The sequence below is a fragment of the Dipodomys merriami genome, unplaced genomic scaffold, assembly GCF_024711535.1.
Source record: "Dipodomys merriami isolate MVZ:Mamm:240054 unplaced genomic scaffold, mDipMer1.0.p SCAF_31, whole genome shotgun sequence".
Taxonomy (NCBI): domain Eukaryota; kingdom Metazoa; phylum Chordata; class Mammalia; order Rodentia; family Heteromyidae; genus Dipodomys; species Dipodomys merriami.
The window spans coordinates 10,610,045-10,623,580 of NW_027204604.1; the positions used below are offsets into that span (position 1 = coordinate 10,610,045).

At 45.2% G+C, this 13,536-nt stretch overlaps 1 protein-coding gene across 1 annotated transcript in view; it reads left to right on the forward strand.

The window, feature by feature from the left end:
• Window positions 1-13,315, forward strand: part of Lemd1 (LEM domain containing 1) — a 29,495-nt gene extending 16,180 nt beyond the window's left edge. The window contains exons 5-6 of the mRNA XM_070041456.1: window positions 11,157-11,233; window positions 12,896-13,315. Of these exons, the coding sequence (XP_069897557.1) occupies window positions 11,157-11,233; window positions 12,896-13,061 (243 nt within the window). The 3' untranslated portion in view covers window positions 13,062-13,315. The remainder of the gene's footprint in view (window positions 1-11,156; window positions 11,234-12,895) is intronic.
• The last annotated feature ends 221 nt before the right edge of the window (window positions 13,316-13,536 follow it).

A 13,536-nucleotide genomic window follows, 5' to 3' on the forward strand; every position in this document is an offset into this window, starting at 1 on the left:
AGATTCTATAACTACTTAATAAGCCCTTTCTTCCTACCTTTGACATGTGCTAATGGGCGCTAAATGCCATCTCTGTAAGGAATGTGATTTAATTCTTCCCTAAAAAATACTGACCTCCCAGGAAAGAAGGTTCGGGTTGGTGTAATGCTCAGTGCATCTGGTCATTACGCATTGACTTATTTCTGTTTAACAGAACGTAGTCTTTGAAAGCCAAGGGTGACTTAAAGAAACTCTGATTTGTAAAGGTAAACTTACTTTCATAAAACTGAATGATGAGTTGGATACTGGTGGCTCAGGCCTATAATTCTAGCTACTTAAAGGCTGATATCTGAGGAGCCTGGTTTAAAACCAGCCTCTGCAGATAAATCCCAGAAACTTTTATATCCAATTAATCATCTGAAAGCTGGAAGTGGAAGTGTGGCTCAAACGCTAGAGCACCAGCCTTGAGCAGAAAATGCTAAGTCTCTGAGTTCAAACCCCAGCACCAGCAACAGCACACACAAATGTACACACACACACAAATGCACACACACACACACACACACACACACGAGTTATGAATAGTGATTTTCTTCTTCTTAGGAACAATGTTAACCTGTTTAGAAAACTTTCATTTCCTGGCCTTTCAACTAAGGAAATACTCATACTGGCTTTAGCTAAGTCATAATATACTTTATGCTAATAGATATATGTATTAATTTTTTTTTGCTGGTCCTGCGGCTTGAACTCAGGGCTTGAGCTCTGTTCCTAAGCTTCTTTTATTCAAGGTCAGCACTCTACCACTAGAGCTACAGTACCACTTCTGGCTTTTTCTGAGTAGTTTATTGGAGGTAAGAATATCACAGACTTTTCTGTCCCGAGTTTTCTTCAAACAGTGATCCTCAGATCTCAGCCTCCTGACTAGCTAGGATGATAGATGCAAACCACCAGCATCGGGTATATACTCATCTTAGGGAGATGCATTTCCTGATGTGCCTTCCAGATAGATGAGCACCTAAAAGTTATTTTAACCTCTGAGGACTTAATCAGGTTTCTGAGCACCAAGCACCAGTCAGAATTCATGAGTCCAGGCATGATTTATTACAATTGGTGATCATGAACTTTCCTATCAGAAAGGCTTCCTGAGGAGACTAGTGGCTCATCTCAGGTAGAGACTAGAAAAATACACATATGAGGCTGGCAGGCTGTTTTCCCAATCCCCGCCTGCAGATAAAGGTCCCCTGGGGACAGGCAAAGTGCAAATAAGGTGGGAAGATCTGTTAAACCAGGAACTGAGGGCACACACGAGTCAAGCTGGGCACCGGTGGCTCACACCATTAATCCTACCTACTCACGGTGAGCCTCGAATTTCCATCTTGCTCAATGCCGGTGGTTCACACCTCTAATCCTAGCTACTCAGGGGGCTGATATCTGAGGATCTCAGTTCAAAGCCAGCCTGGACAGGAAAGACCCTGAGACTCTTATCTTCAATAAACCACTCAGAAAACCAGAAGTGGTGCTGTGGCTCAAGTGATCAAGCACTTGCCTTGAGCTGAAGAGCTGAGGGACAGCGCCCAGGCCCAGAGTTCAAGCCCCACGACCCCCCCACCCCCACCAAAAAAAAAAAAAAAAATTCCATCCTCTCAACTTCCTACTTCACAGCAAGTGACCAAGGGGGAGGAAAACAACCTGGAAAAAAGTTCGGTGGCGAAATAGCTCCCCCAAGTGTCCATTCATTGGAACTGCAGAGAGATTCGGGACACCTGTGTATGCTCAGGAGACCCAGGTCTGATCATTCCTTTGGGATAAGAACCCATAGGCATGCTTTTAGTGACCCTCCCAATCACATAGCAGCTCCCGTGGAGGGTGGAGGTGGGGGTGGGGGAAATTGGCTGATATACACGCAAATGGGTAGCTGGAGTTTGTCCAGATGGAGGATTGACATGAATCTAAACGCCTTTTAGAAAATATATTAGAAAATGCCTTACACATTTGGAAAGGCATAAAGAATTACACACAGTGAACAAAGATGAAAAACAAATCACTGTTAAATCAGTTTTAGAAAACCTCCTGTTTATATGCCCTTTCCTTTCCGTCAAGGTAACCACTCTTCTGAGCTTTCTATCTACTCTTTCCCTCTTCTTTATGGTATTCATAACTCTAGTTTGGCTCTGTATGATTTCAGATTTTATTTAAATGACAGCACAGTGTAAACTTTCCTCTGCAATTTCCTATTTATTGTTCAGCCTTACTGTGTGGGTTTCACTCAGCATTTGCAGTTCTAGTTGATTCATCTTTACGAGAAGACAGAACAATTTTAAAATGTACTTATTTGCTCTCTATTTGTTGGACATTTGGATCATTTCTAAGTTTTTTCCTAGCAGAAACAATGCTGCTCTACACTGTATAGTACATAATTGGTGTGCATATGTGCAATAACTTTTTTCTGAGTGCATGAATCTATGTAGAAGTGTAATTGCTGAAATGAAGAGTAGGCACGTATTTTCAGCTTAGGAGATCATAGTAAGCTTTTAGTCGGGCTCCTGGCCTGCTTCCGTTGGCTACCAGCCCCACCTCAGTGACATCCCAGGCTTCTTCTCCCCTGGCCGGTGGGCTTGGAGCCGGACAGTTAGGACCATAAAGTTTGCTATGGGGATTTTTTTTATTGCATCCATTGGTGGTCCAGTGTCCAGTCTAAGACCCATGAGATTCAAAACTAAACCCAGACGGCCCGCCTCCTGTTGTTCCCGGGGCCCTGCGGGTCTAGTCCATTGCCTTCTCCCCACCTTAAGAGTTACTCTATGACTTGGATTGGGCTGCGTTGAGCACAAGGAGCTGGGAGACGTCCATGACTCCATTGCAGACCCAGTGCCTCTTTAAACAGTCCTTGCTTTCCTTTTTACTTTTTATTGTGTGTGTGGGGAGGGGTGCTGGGGCTGGGTGCTGTACTTGAGCTTGACTGGAGCCCTACTACTTGAGCCACAGCTCTACTTGCAGATTTTTGGTGATTAATTGGAAATGAGTCTCACGGACTTTCCTATCTAGGCTAGCTTTGAACCACCATCTTCAGATCTCAACCTCCTAAATAGCTAGTATTACAGGCATGAACCAGCAATGCCTGGAAAGGATTTTATACACACACATAATATTCATACAAAATTTATACACACATATATAATATATACAAGAATTTATATACACACATACATATATATATATTTGCATATATGAGTTCAAGCCCTAGTACTGGCAAAGAGAGAAGGAAAGAGAAAGACAGAAAGAAAAGGAAGGAAGGACTAGACATTATATATATATATATATATATATATATATATATATATATATATATATATATATATATGAGGACTTTAAAATTGTTACTGTGTTACATGGAAATGAAGTTGTATTTTGCATACTGATCTTCTAACAAGGCACTCTTGTCAATAACTAATTTTTCTGCACATTCTTTTATAATTTGGTTTCATGTGTTCTGGCAAAAATCCTCTTTAATGACTTTTTTTTTTTTTTGCTAGTCATGAGGCCTGAACTCTGGGCCTGGGCGCTGTCCCTCAGCTCTTCAGCTCAAGGCTAGTGCCCTACTGCTTGAGCCATAGCACCACTTCTGGCTTTTTCTGCTTATGTGGTGCTGAGGAATCGAACCCAGGGCCCCATGCATGCAAGACAAGAACTCTACCACTGAGCCACCTTCCCAGCTCCATCTCTTTAAAGACTTTAAAGGAACTATTTTTTCATATTTTGCCTCTGGCTGTGAATGTTGGTGTAAGTGTTTGATGACCTCTTTTGGCTGGTGCTGTTCTCTTCTGGGTTTCAGAGATGTTTTTCTGGTAGCCGGAACAGAGGCTACTGTAAGGATCTCATGTTGATGCAGTACAGATTATTTAAAAGCTTTTCCAATTAATTCAAAATCATTACTTAGGTTAAAAGAACACAATATATTTTAAATGAAAACTTTATTAAATCAACATTAGGGTAAAACAATAAAGTACGAGTCATATCATTATAAGAGCTTTTATTAATCTAATCATTTTAGTCAATAAAAGGACTTGGGGTTAACTCAATTTTAAGGAGCTCTAAATCAAAAGGGTTTTTGCTGCCTGCAAGCAGGTCATAACTGCCACTTTGCTGCGCCATTTATAAAAATGTCTGCTTCTGCATCTAAGCCTTCTTTCTTCTTCTTCTTCTTCTTCTTTTTTTTTTTTTTTTTTTGCCAGTTCTGGGGCTTTGAACTCAAGGCCTAGGCACTGTCCCTGAGCTTCTTTTGCTCAAGGCTAACACTCTACCACTTGAGCCACTTCTGGCTTTTCCTGTTTATGTGGAACCGAGGAATTGAACCCTGGGCTTCATGCATGCAAGGCAAGCTCTCTACTACTGAGCCATATTCCCAGTCCATCTAGGCTTTCTTTAACAAAAAGCAAATGCTGGGCTGGGAAGGTGGCTCAGTGGTAGAGTACTCTGGGTTCAATGAGGCCCTGGGTTCAATTCCTCAGCACCACATAAGCAGAAAAAGCTGGGAGTGGCACTGTGGCTCAAGTGGTAGAGCACTAGCCTTGAGCTGAAGAGCTGAGGGACAGCGCCCAGGCCCAGAGTTCAGGCCCACAACTAACAACAACAAAAAAAAGCGAATGAAGCTGCGTGCCAGGGTTCATGACTGTAATCCTAGCTACTTAGGTGGCTGAGATATGAGGATCTTGGTTTGAAGCCAGTACTGCAGACAAATCGATGAGGTCCTTATCTCCAATTAAACAGCAAAAAGCTGGAAGAGAGGCACAGCTCAAGTGGTAGAGCACCAGCCTTGGGTGACAAAGCCAAATCAGATTGTGAGGCCCTGAGTTCAAGCCTAGTACTGGCAAAAAGAGAAAGAGAGAAAGAGAAAGAAAAGGAAGGAAGGAAGGAAGGAAGGAAGTAGAGTGCTAGAGTGACTGGGAAATATAGCTTGTTTTGTTTTGGTTGGAGAGAAGCACATGCCCAAGACATGGCCTTCAGACTCCCCCAAGTTCAAGGATAAGAAGTCCTGGAAGGATGGGCAAGAGGAACTGTGGGAAACGGTGCCTGTTCCCCTTCCCTGATGGCTCCAAGTGAAGGTATGAAATGTGAAATGTGAAATGCATGTCGTGAAAAGGCAAACAAATCCAGCCTTCTCTGTGGATGGTTAGTTCTCAAAAAGCAAATATAATTTTTGAATGCAGACTTCCTGTTGTTCCTTCTGGCTGTGAATATCAGGCCCAGTGTTTTGTAGTTAACCATAACATAATAGAGCATGACATTAAAACTCCTACATAATCCACCAGCAGATTCAGGCAAGCAGGCCCAGAATCAGCACAAAAGAGTTTGCCTGGAATAATCTCGTGAAAAGGCTATCAAAAAATATTTACAAATAGAACTAATAGCTACAAATGTTGCTTCTGCAGGAAATGAATGATTGGGTAATCTATTAATTAATGGAAACAGTTTTCAGAAATGTGTTTTCAATGATAAATTCCCTAATCAGATGGGCTTTTGTGTTTATGAAGCAAGATCTCAACTATGTAGCTCAGACTGCTATAAACTTTTGATTGTCCTGCTTCAGTCTCCCAAATTGAGATTACAGAGATGCTCAACCACATCCAAAAAAAAAAGATAGATAGATAGATAGATAGATAGATAGATAGATAGATAGATAGATAGATAGATAGATGGATAGATAGATGGATAGATAGATAGATAGATAGATAGATAGATAGATAGATAGATAGATAGATAGATAGATAGATAGATAGATAGATAGATAGATAGATAGATAGATAGATAGATAGATGGGTGCCAGTGGCTCACAACTGTAATCCTAGTTATTCAAGAGGCTGAGATCTGAGGATCACAGTTCAAAGCCAGAACAGGCAGGAAAGCCCAGGAGACTCTAATCTCCAATAAACCACCAGAAAACCAGAGGTGGTGCTTGGCTCAAGTGGTAGAGTGCTAGCCTTGAGCTGAAGAGCTGAGGGACAGCACCCAGGCCCAGAGTTCAAGCCCCACAATCAATACACACACACACACACACACACACACACACACACACACACACACACACACACACACACACACACACACACACACACCAGTACTGGGGTTTGAATTCAGGACCTTGTTCTTGCTAGACTGGGGTTCTACCATTTAAGTCATTCTTCCAATCTTGTTTTTTGCTGGAGATGGAATATAGCCAGGCCTTGGTCCTCAATCTCCAGATCTCAGCCTCCTGAGTAGCTAAGATTATAGGCTTGACTACTAGTTCCCATCTGAGAAATTTTTTTTAAGTCTTTGGAACTGGAATATAGTTAAAATGCATCTTTAGGTTCTGGGGACATAATTCTTCGGTAGAGTGCTTGTCTAGCATGCACAAAGCCCTGGATTAAATCCTTTGCACTATCCCCCCAAAGAATATTCTCCTTTTACTAATAGTGTTACCTTGGGCAACTAGTTTAGCTCCTTAAATCTCTATTTTCTCATGGATAAAGTAGTGACTATAGTGCTTTCCTCCTCAGGTTCTTAAAAGGATTAAGGGAATGGAGTTACATTGATGCCCAAGATATTAGGTGACAGAACGTGGGTACAATGTTCCTGGCAAGGGGGCAGAGCTAGAGACACTGAGGGACCTGAGGCAGGGCGGAACCAGAACTTCGGAGCTGCACAGCCTGGGTGGCGCTCGACCGCTTGAGTCATGCCTCCAATTTTACATTTTGCTGGAGATGGAGTTTTCAGCAGCTGTGTGATCACAGCAAGCTGTAGAAACATTCTGCCTCCATTTCCCTATCTGAGAATTGGCCTCCTAGAAGCAGCTTCCTCACAGGGCGGGTTTGGAGATGAAGTGAGTTGATTCAGGGTTAGCCTGGCTCACAGGAAGTGTGAGTGAGCTGTGAGCCTGCCTGGCATCCCTGCCCTGTTGATTGGCCTGGCCATGGCAGCGGTGGCCGGGCTTTGGGTCTTGGAAGTGAGCACTGGTAGAATTTCCTGCCTTGAATTCTTCAGGGTCAAGGTGAGGAAGGCGGAGAAACAGAGGAGGCCACAGGTCCCCAGCCCAGCACTCCACACGCTTTGTTAAAAACAGCCGTGTTTGCAGATTCTAGCTCTGGGTGAGCGGGTGTGGAGTGAAGCTATTTCTCCCCAGAGGCCCGTTTACCCTCGCTAAGCTAGTGCTTTAATGAATACCAATATTTTTTAGTTCCACTGTAAGTGTTGTTTAGAGTGAAAATCATATTATAAAAGCATTAAAGGGATTTTTAAAAAATGAAATACAAGTCAATTGCAAACACACTACTTCATGCAAAAGAAACCCCCAAGCCGGGCGCTGGTGGCTCACGCCTGTAATCCTAGCTACTCAGGAGGCTGAGATCTGAGGATCTCGGTTCAAAGCCAGCCCGGGCAGGAAAGACCGTGAGACTCCTATCTCCAATAAACCATCAGAAAACCGGAAGTGGCGCTGTAGCTCAAGTGGTAGAGCGCTCGCCTTGAGCTGAAGAGCTGAGGGACAGCGCCCAGGCCCAGAGTTCAAGCCCCACGACCGACAAAAAAAAAAAAAAAAAGAAACCCCCAAACTTGTGTCTCGTGTATTGTGATGGTCGGTCTAGGTTTTGTTTGTGCACACAGTTGGTGTGTGTATCATTGGCAACACTGTGCACAGCCATTTTATTCTGCTTGTTATTTAATATTAGTGGACAATCCTTTTCCTGTAATGCAGTCCTCCTAATATTGTGGCTATTGATGGCAGCCCAGTCTAGTGGTTAGGCCGCCATGACTCCATTTGGGAAATCAAAACCCTTTACATCCTCTAGGAGAACTTGAATATGAATGCTAGCCAAGAAAGCAAACTATAAAAGACTAGGAGACCAGGTATGGTGGTACACACCTGTAGTCCTAGCTACTCAAGAGGACAACGGCTTTAGCAGGAGAAAGCTTGAATCCAAGAGTTTTGGGCCTCCCTGGGCAACAAATTAGGTCCTATCTCAAAAACCAAAATGAACAGAAAGAAAGGAAGAAAGGAAGGAAGGAAGGAAGGAAGGGAGGAAGAAAGGAAGGAAGGAAGGAAGGAAGGAAGGAAAGAAGGAAGGAAGGGAAGGAGGGAGGGGAGTGAAGGAGGGAGGGAGGGAGGGAGGGAAGAAGGGAGTGAAGGGAAACAATAAAGACAAGGAAATAAAATACCTAAAGCTACTTAGGGCAGGAGGAAAGAAAAGAGAGGGAGTATTTGATTGCCCAAGAGCTGTGAAATCCTATCATTTGATTTTGCAACAGGCCAACCCCAAATGCTTTATTTAACCTTCCTATTTTTAAATTTAAAAGACTTAAACACGAGCGTGGCATGTGCAGTTTCATTCCACTATTGTCTACTTCCGCGTGCGTGCAAATTTTTCCCTAAGGTAAGAAAGGTTTTGTTTAATGCAGGATTTCCCAGCACTGTTGGAAATACTTTGAAACACTCTGGGCATTGCAGGCCTCGCACCTGTGGGGAAACTGAGTCCCTCTTGCACAGGGCTTTTTCTTCCTTGCCCCAAATGGTGGGAACAGTAGGGAAGCCTGTGATGTCCATGCAGGGTTTGGGGGCTCCCTCAGCTGTGGGACCCCTGTGTCATGTCTGCCTGTCCACAGGAGACCATGCCTCTTCTCTGAGAAGGGGGAAGGGGGCTGCAGGGAGAAGAGGAGGAGAGGAGAAAGGAGAGGGAAGGGAGAGGGGAAGGGAGAACAGGAGAGGACAGGAAGAAATCAGGTGCTGGTGGCTTACACCTGTAATCTTAGCTACTCAGGAGGCCGAGGTAGGAGGATAGAAGTTTGAAGCCAGCCCAGGTTGGAAAGTCAGAGATGCTGATCTTCAGTTAACCAGCAAAATGGCAGAAATAGAGCTATGGTTCAAGTAGTAGAGGGCCAGCCTTCAGTGAAAACAAAAACAAAGGGATAGCACCCAGGCTCTGAGTTCAAGACGGAGTACACACACACACACACACACACACACACACACACACATGCACACGCATGCACACACACGCACGCACGCACGCACAACAGGGACAGAGAAGGGGCTGCAGCTGTCCCCTGGCTCATGGTGTCCCCTGTGATTGAGTGATTGGCAGCACACAGTGCCACACGAGGCCGTGAGCCTCAGGGGCCTGCAGCTGCAGGCGCGGAGTGTAGGGACTGTGAGCTCTGTGGACCGCATGACCACAGCGCGCTGGCTGTCAGAGCCCCGCCCTTGGGCTTGGCCGTGGTCCGTGGAAGACCATGGAGTCCCAGGAAGGCCAGTCTGTGTCTAGGATTCTCCCATTCCCCGCTCATCACTGGATGGCACAAGTCCAGCACTGCAGGATGCGAGGCTGCCCACGTGTGCAAGGGTCCTGTGCTTCCCAGAGGAGGGAAGACACCAAGGGACCAATGACCTGAATAGTAGGCACTGTGGCTTGCTGGAGCAGCAGATGGTGACTGTGTGAGATCAGATGCCCCGGGGGATTGGAGCGGGAGGAAGCCGGGCCAGGTAGGAGCAGAGTCACCTCCGCTCCAGCTCTTGGAGGTCTCCACTCACCAGGCCTGGTCCTCACTCCGCTACAAATGTCTGATGAATTAAACAAAATTTCCGGTTAAGTTGGGTAGGAAACATGTAGATTAGGACTGGATAGCTATGTCCAGTAGTGTTGTAGAAGCAGTAGCTCTCCATTGGTAATGCTGTGTGACCCAGGCAAAGTCCTTAACTTCTCTGTGTCTCAGCTTGTTTCCCAAATGGAGCTGTGGTGGTGCCTATCAGCAGGCCTCAGGGAGTCTACTGACAAGTAGAGGGGGGTATCAGGTGATGCTGATACCCCCTCTTTACATTCCCAGGGGGGAGGAGTCATTTGCAGGATGTATTATTTGTTCCTTCTCTAATGAACTTTCCCATCACCTTATGGTTGCTTTTTGTCTGAATTCTCCTGCCAGATACAAGAACCAAGGCCAGATGAGCTGTCCTAAGCTTTCTGGTAGCATATTTGGTGTGTTGGGGAGTGTGTGTGTGTGTGTGTGTGTGTGTGTGTGTGTGTGTGTGTGTGTGTGTGTGTGTGTGTTTCTGACTTAGACTCCTCCAAAGATTAGGTCCTCTGTTTTAGAAATGTTTTCACTACTTGGCATATGTTAAAGTACTTTTTTTTTTTTTCCGGTTGGTCCTGGGGCTTGAACTCAGGACCTGGGTGCTATTTGTGAACTCTTGTGCTCAAGGCTAGTGCAATACCACTTGGAGCCACAGCTCCACTTCCAGTATTCTGGTAGTTCATTGGGGATACGAGTCTCATGGGCTTTCCTGCCCAGGCTGGCTCTGAACCATAATCCTCAGATCTCAGCTTCCTGAGTAGCTAGGATTACAGGTGTGAGCCACTGGCACCAGGTTTGAAAGACTTTTTTTTTAAACTAAAAAATATCAACAAAAACTCAACAGTCACTACTCCAGTGCCTCTTACAGTGAAGCTTTCCTTTTGTCAGTGATCTTCCAGTCCTTATTTATAATCTACATGGTTTTAAAAATAACTTTATCCTTTGGGTAGTAATGACATATGCTCATAAAAAAGCTCCAAGCCATAAACGAATAAAAGGAGAAAGCAAAATGGCATGTATTTAAGAACACGGAGGGGTGTTTAGGAACAGGTGGGGTATTTAGGATCATGGTAGGGTATTTAAGATGGTAGTGGGAACTTGTCACCCTTGGGTGGCTCTTGTTCTGTGAATCACTGCATGGGCTGTCCCTAGGTTTGCTAATTGTCAAAGAAGTGTGAGCTGGAAGTTTGTGTTGGGCGATATTAAACTGCCTCATATGTCAAAAACTGATCAAGGCCAGGCACCAGCGGCTCATGCCTGTCAACCTCGCTACTCAGGAAGCTGAGATCTGAGGATCACAGTTCAAAGCTTACCTGGGCAAGAAAATCTGTGAGACTTATCTCCCATGAGCCATCAAAAAGCTGCAAGTGAAGTTGTGGCTCATGTGGTGGAGCACCAGCCTTGAGTAAAAAAGCTAAGGGACAGCACCCAGGCCCAGTTCAAGCCCCAGTACCAGCACATGTGTAAGATTTTTTTTAAATCAATGGTGCTTTTTTCTTTCCTCCTAGAATAAAGGCCAAGATGCTTTGTACAAGACATTGGAAACAAATTTCTGTTGATGTTTTCTTTCTGTTTATCAGAGACTCAAGACTTATTTCAGTAAAGCAAGAGCTGTGGACATGCGTTGTCTGACTCAGATGCCTGCCAGTCCAATCAGGTGCATCCTGCTCATAGCACACAAGATACGTTCCGGAACTTTGGGGGGGGGGAGTAGGAGGAATCTCATTATTCAGATTTCCGTGTGTGGGTGGGTGGTTGAGCCTAAAATTGAGAAGGTGAAAGATCTGCATTGCTACCTCATTTCAAACAGACAAGCAGCTTTCTGTGGTCTCTGATGTCTCTGCTCTTATTTAGAGATGGTGGGGGGCAGGGGAGGGGGAATGCCAGAAATCTCAGAACTGAGAACAGTAGTGGATTGGAAAGACGTTTGCCCTCTGTGTCTTGGAAGGATATCTTGAAAGGGAAATGGAGTGATAAGAGCATCTGGCCTGGCTCTTTGCCCCACTATGGCCCAACAGATAAAAGATTTCCAGTTCAATAAGAGCAAGGCAGATCATTTTTCTTAGCCAGAAAATAAATCTAGGATTTGAGAGTGAGTCTTAGTGGTAGACCAAGAGACCCTGGGTTGATCCCGAGCACTGAACTAAAAAAAAAGTGAAACTTTCCAGAAAGTTCCCTCACTTTAGAACTCTGGGCCTGGGCGCTGTTCCTCAGCTCTTCAGCTCAAGGCTAGCGCTCTACCACTTGAGACACAACACCACTTCCGGCTTTTTTTTCTGCTTATGTGGTGCTGAGGAATCGAACCCAGGGCCTCATGCATGCAAGGCAAGCACTCTACACTGAGCCACCTTCCCAGCCCCAAGTTCCCTCACTTTAAAGTAAATGTGAGCAGATTTTTGCAAGATTATAGCACAAGTTCTCACTACAATAAATCCAGCAAGTAGCATGAGGGTATGAGTGTGGTGGTTCATACCTGTAATCCCAGCTACTCTGGAGGCAGAGGTAGGAGAACCAGGGGATTAAGCCAGCCAGGACAAAGTTAGCATAAGACTCTATTAAAAAAAAACCTAACCAAAACTAAAATCTATTAAAACTCTTCTGTACAATTGCTTAATGATAATTTAAAAATTAATTAAAACATACTAAAAGCAAAAGAATTAAGGTGTACGATTCAAGTTGTAGTGTGCCTGTCTAGAAAGTGCTAGACCCTGAACTCAATCCCCAATTCTAAAGGGGAGGGAGAAAAAGCCCTATATTCTTTTTTGAAATGCCATTCAACTGTCGATTTATTTTCAGCGTGCTGGTTCAGCTGGCGTTCTACTACTTGAGCTACATTTCCATCCCTGCTCTTTGCGGGTTATCGTGAAGATAGAGTCTCAAGGACTTTTCTGTCCAGGCTAGCTTTGAACCACGATCCTCCAGATCTCAGCCTCTTGAACAGCTAAGATTCCAGGCATGAGCCACTGGCACTCAGCTTAAGTGGCAAAAAATTTTAAATAAACAAGTTAAAGAGAGAAGACACCCATCCATTGGTATAGCCTCCCAATGGGGACCTGGGGTTCTTGAATGTCCCCAAGCCAGGCTTCATGCCAGCTGTGAGCAGTGTCACCCAAGTGGTAAGTTGTAAGTGAACGCTCTGGGGGACCGCAGGGCTCTTTCACCGCTGATGCCTGTTGAAATTTGGTTAGGTTTGGAGTGAGTCGAAGGGCCACTGAAACCCCATCATTGAGGTACCCTTAGATCTGGAGGGGCCCACACTTAGTTTAAGGGGTGCTGGGGAGTAACTATACAATCCTAAGAGCCGCCAATATTTTCACAGGTCTGCCACGCCATCAGTAGGTGCCATCCATACGCAAGACTTGTGGCCGGTGGCCAAGGGCATTGAGGAGAAGTTTTCTTGGGGCCTGGGGCTCGCGGTCCTTGGCATTTTCATCATCGTCGTGTTTGTCTACATGACTGTTGAAAACAGGCCAGTCTTGGCTTAGGGGACCCAAGGGCAAAGCCATGTGCTTGTGTTTGAGCGACAGCCCCAGGAAGCCCCCCAGAGACTGGGAGAAACCACAGGCTTGCCCTGGAGCAGCCAGGCCCAGCCTTAGCCAGGCAGCCTTCCCTCGCCTCTCGCTGAGCTCCCACGGGTGCCCTCCACCAGAGAGAAGAGCAACGAAGAGAGCCGGACAGCTGTGTGAACGTGTGGTTGATAGGGAACCCCCCGAGTCATACAAACCATCATTACAGGCACTGCCACACAAGAGAAGTGTTTGTTTTTGTTTTTGAGACAGAGTCTTGCTGTATACCCAGGCTGGCCTTGAACTTGTGATCCTCCCATCTCAGAATCCAGAGTGCTGGCACACACCTGACTAGGAACAGATTTCTAACAATCTAGTCTGCCTGACTGTCTGTCTTACTTCGTTCCCTCCCTTCCTCCCTCCCTCCCTCCTTCTCTCCCTCCCTTCCTCACTT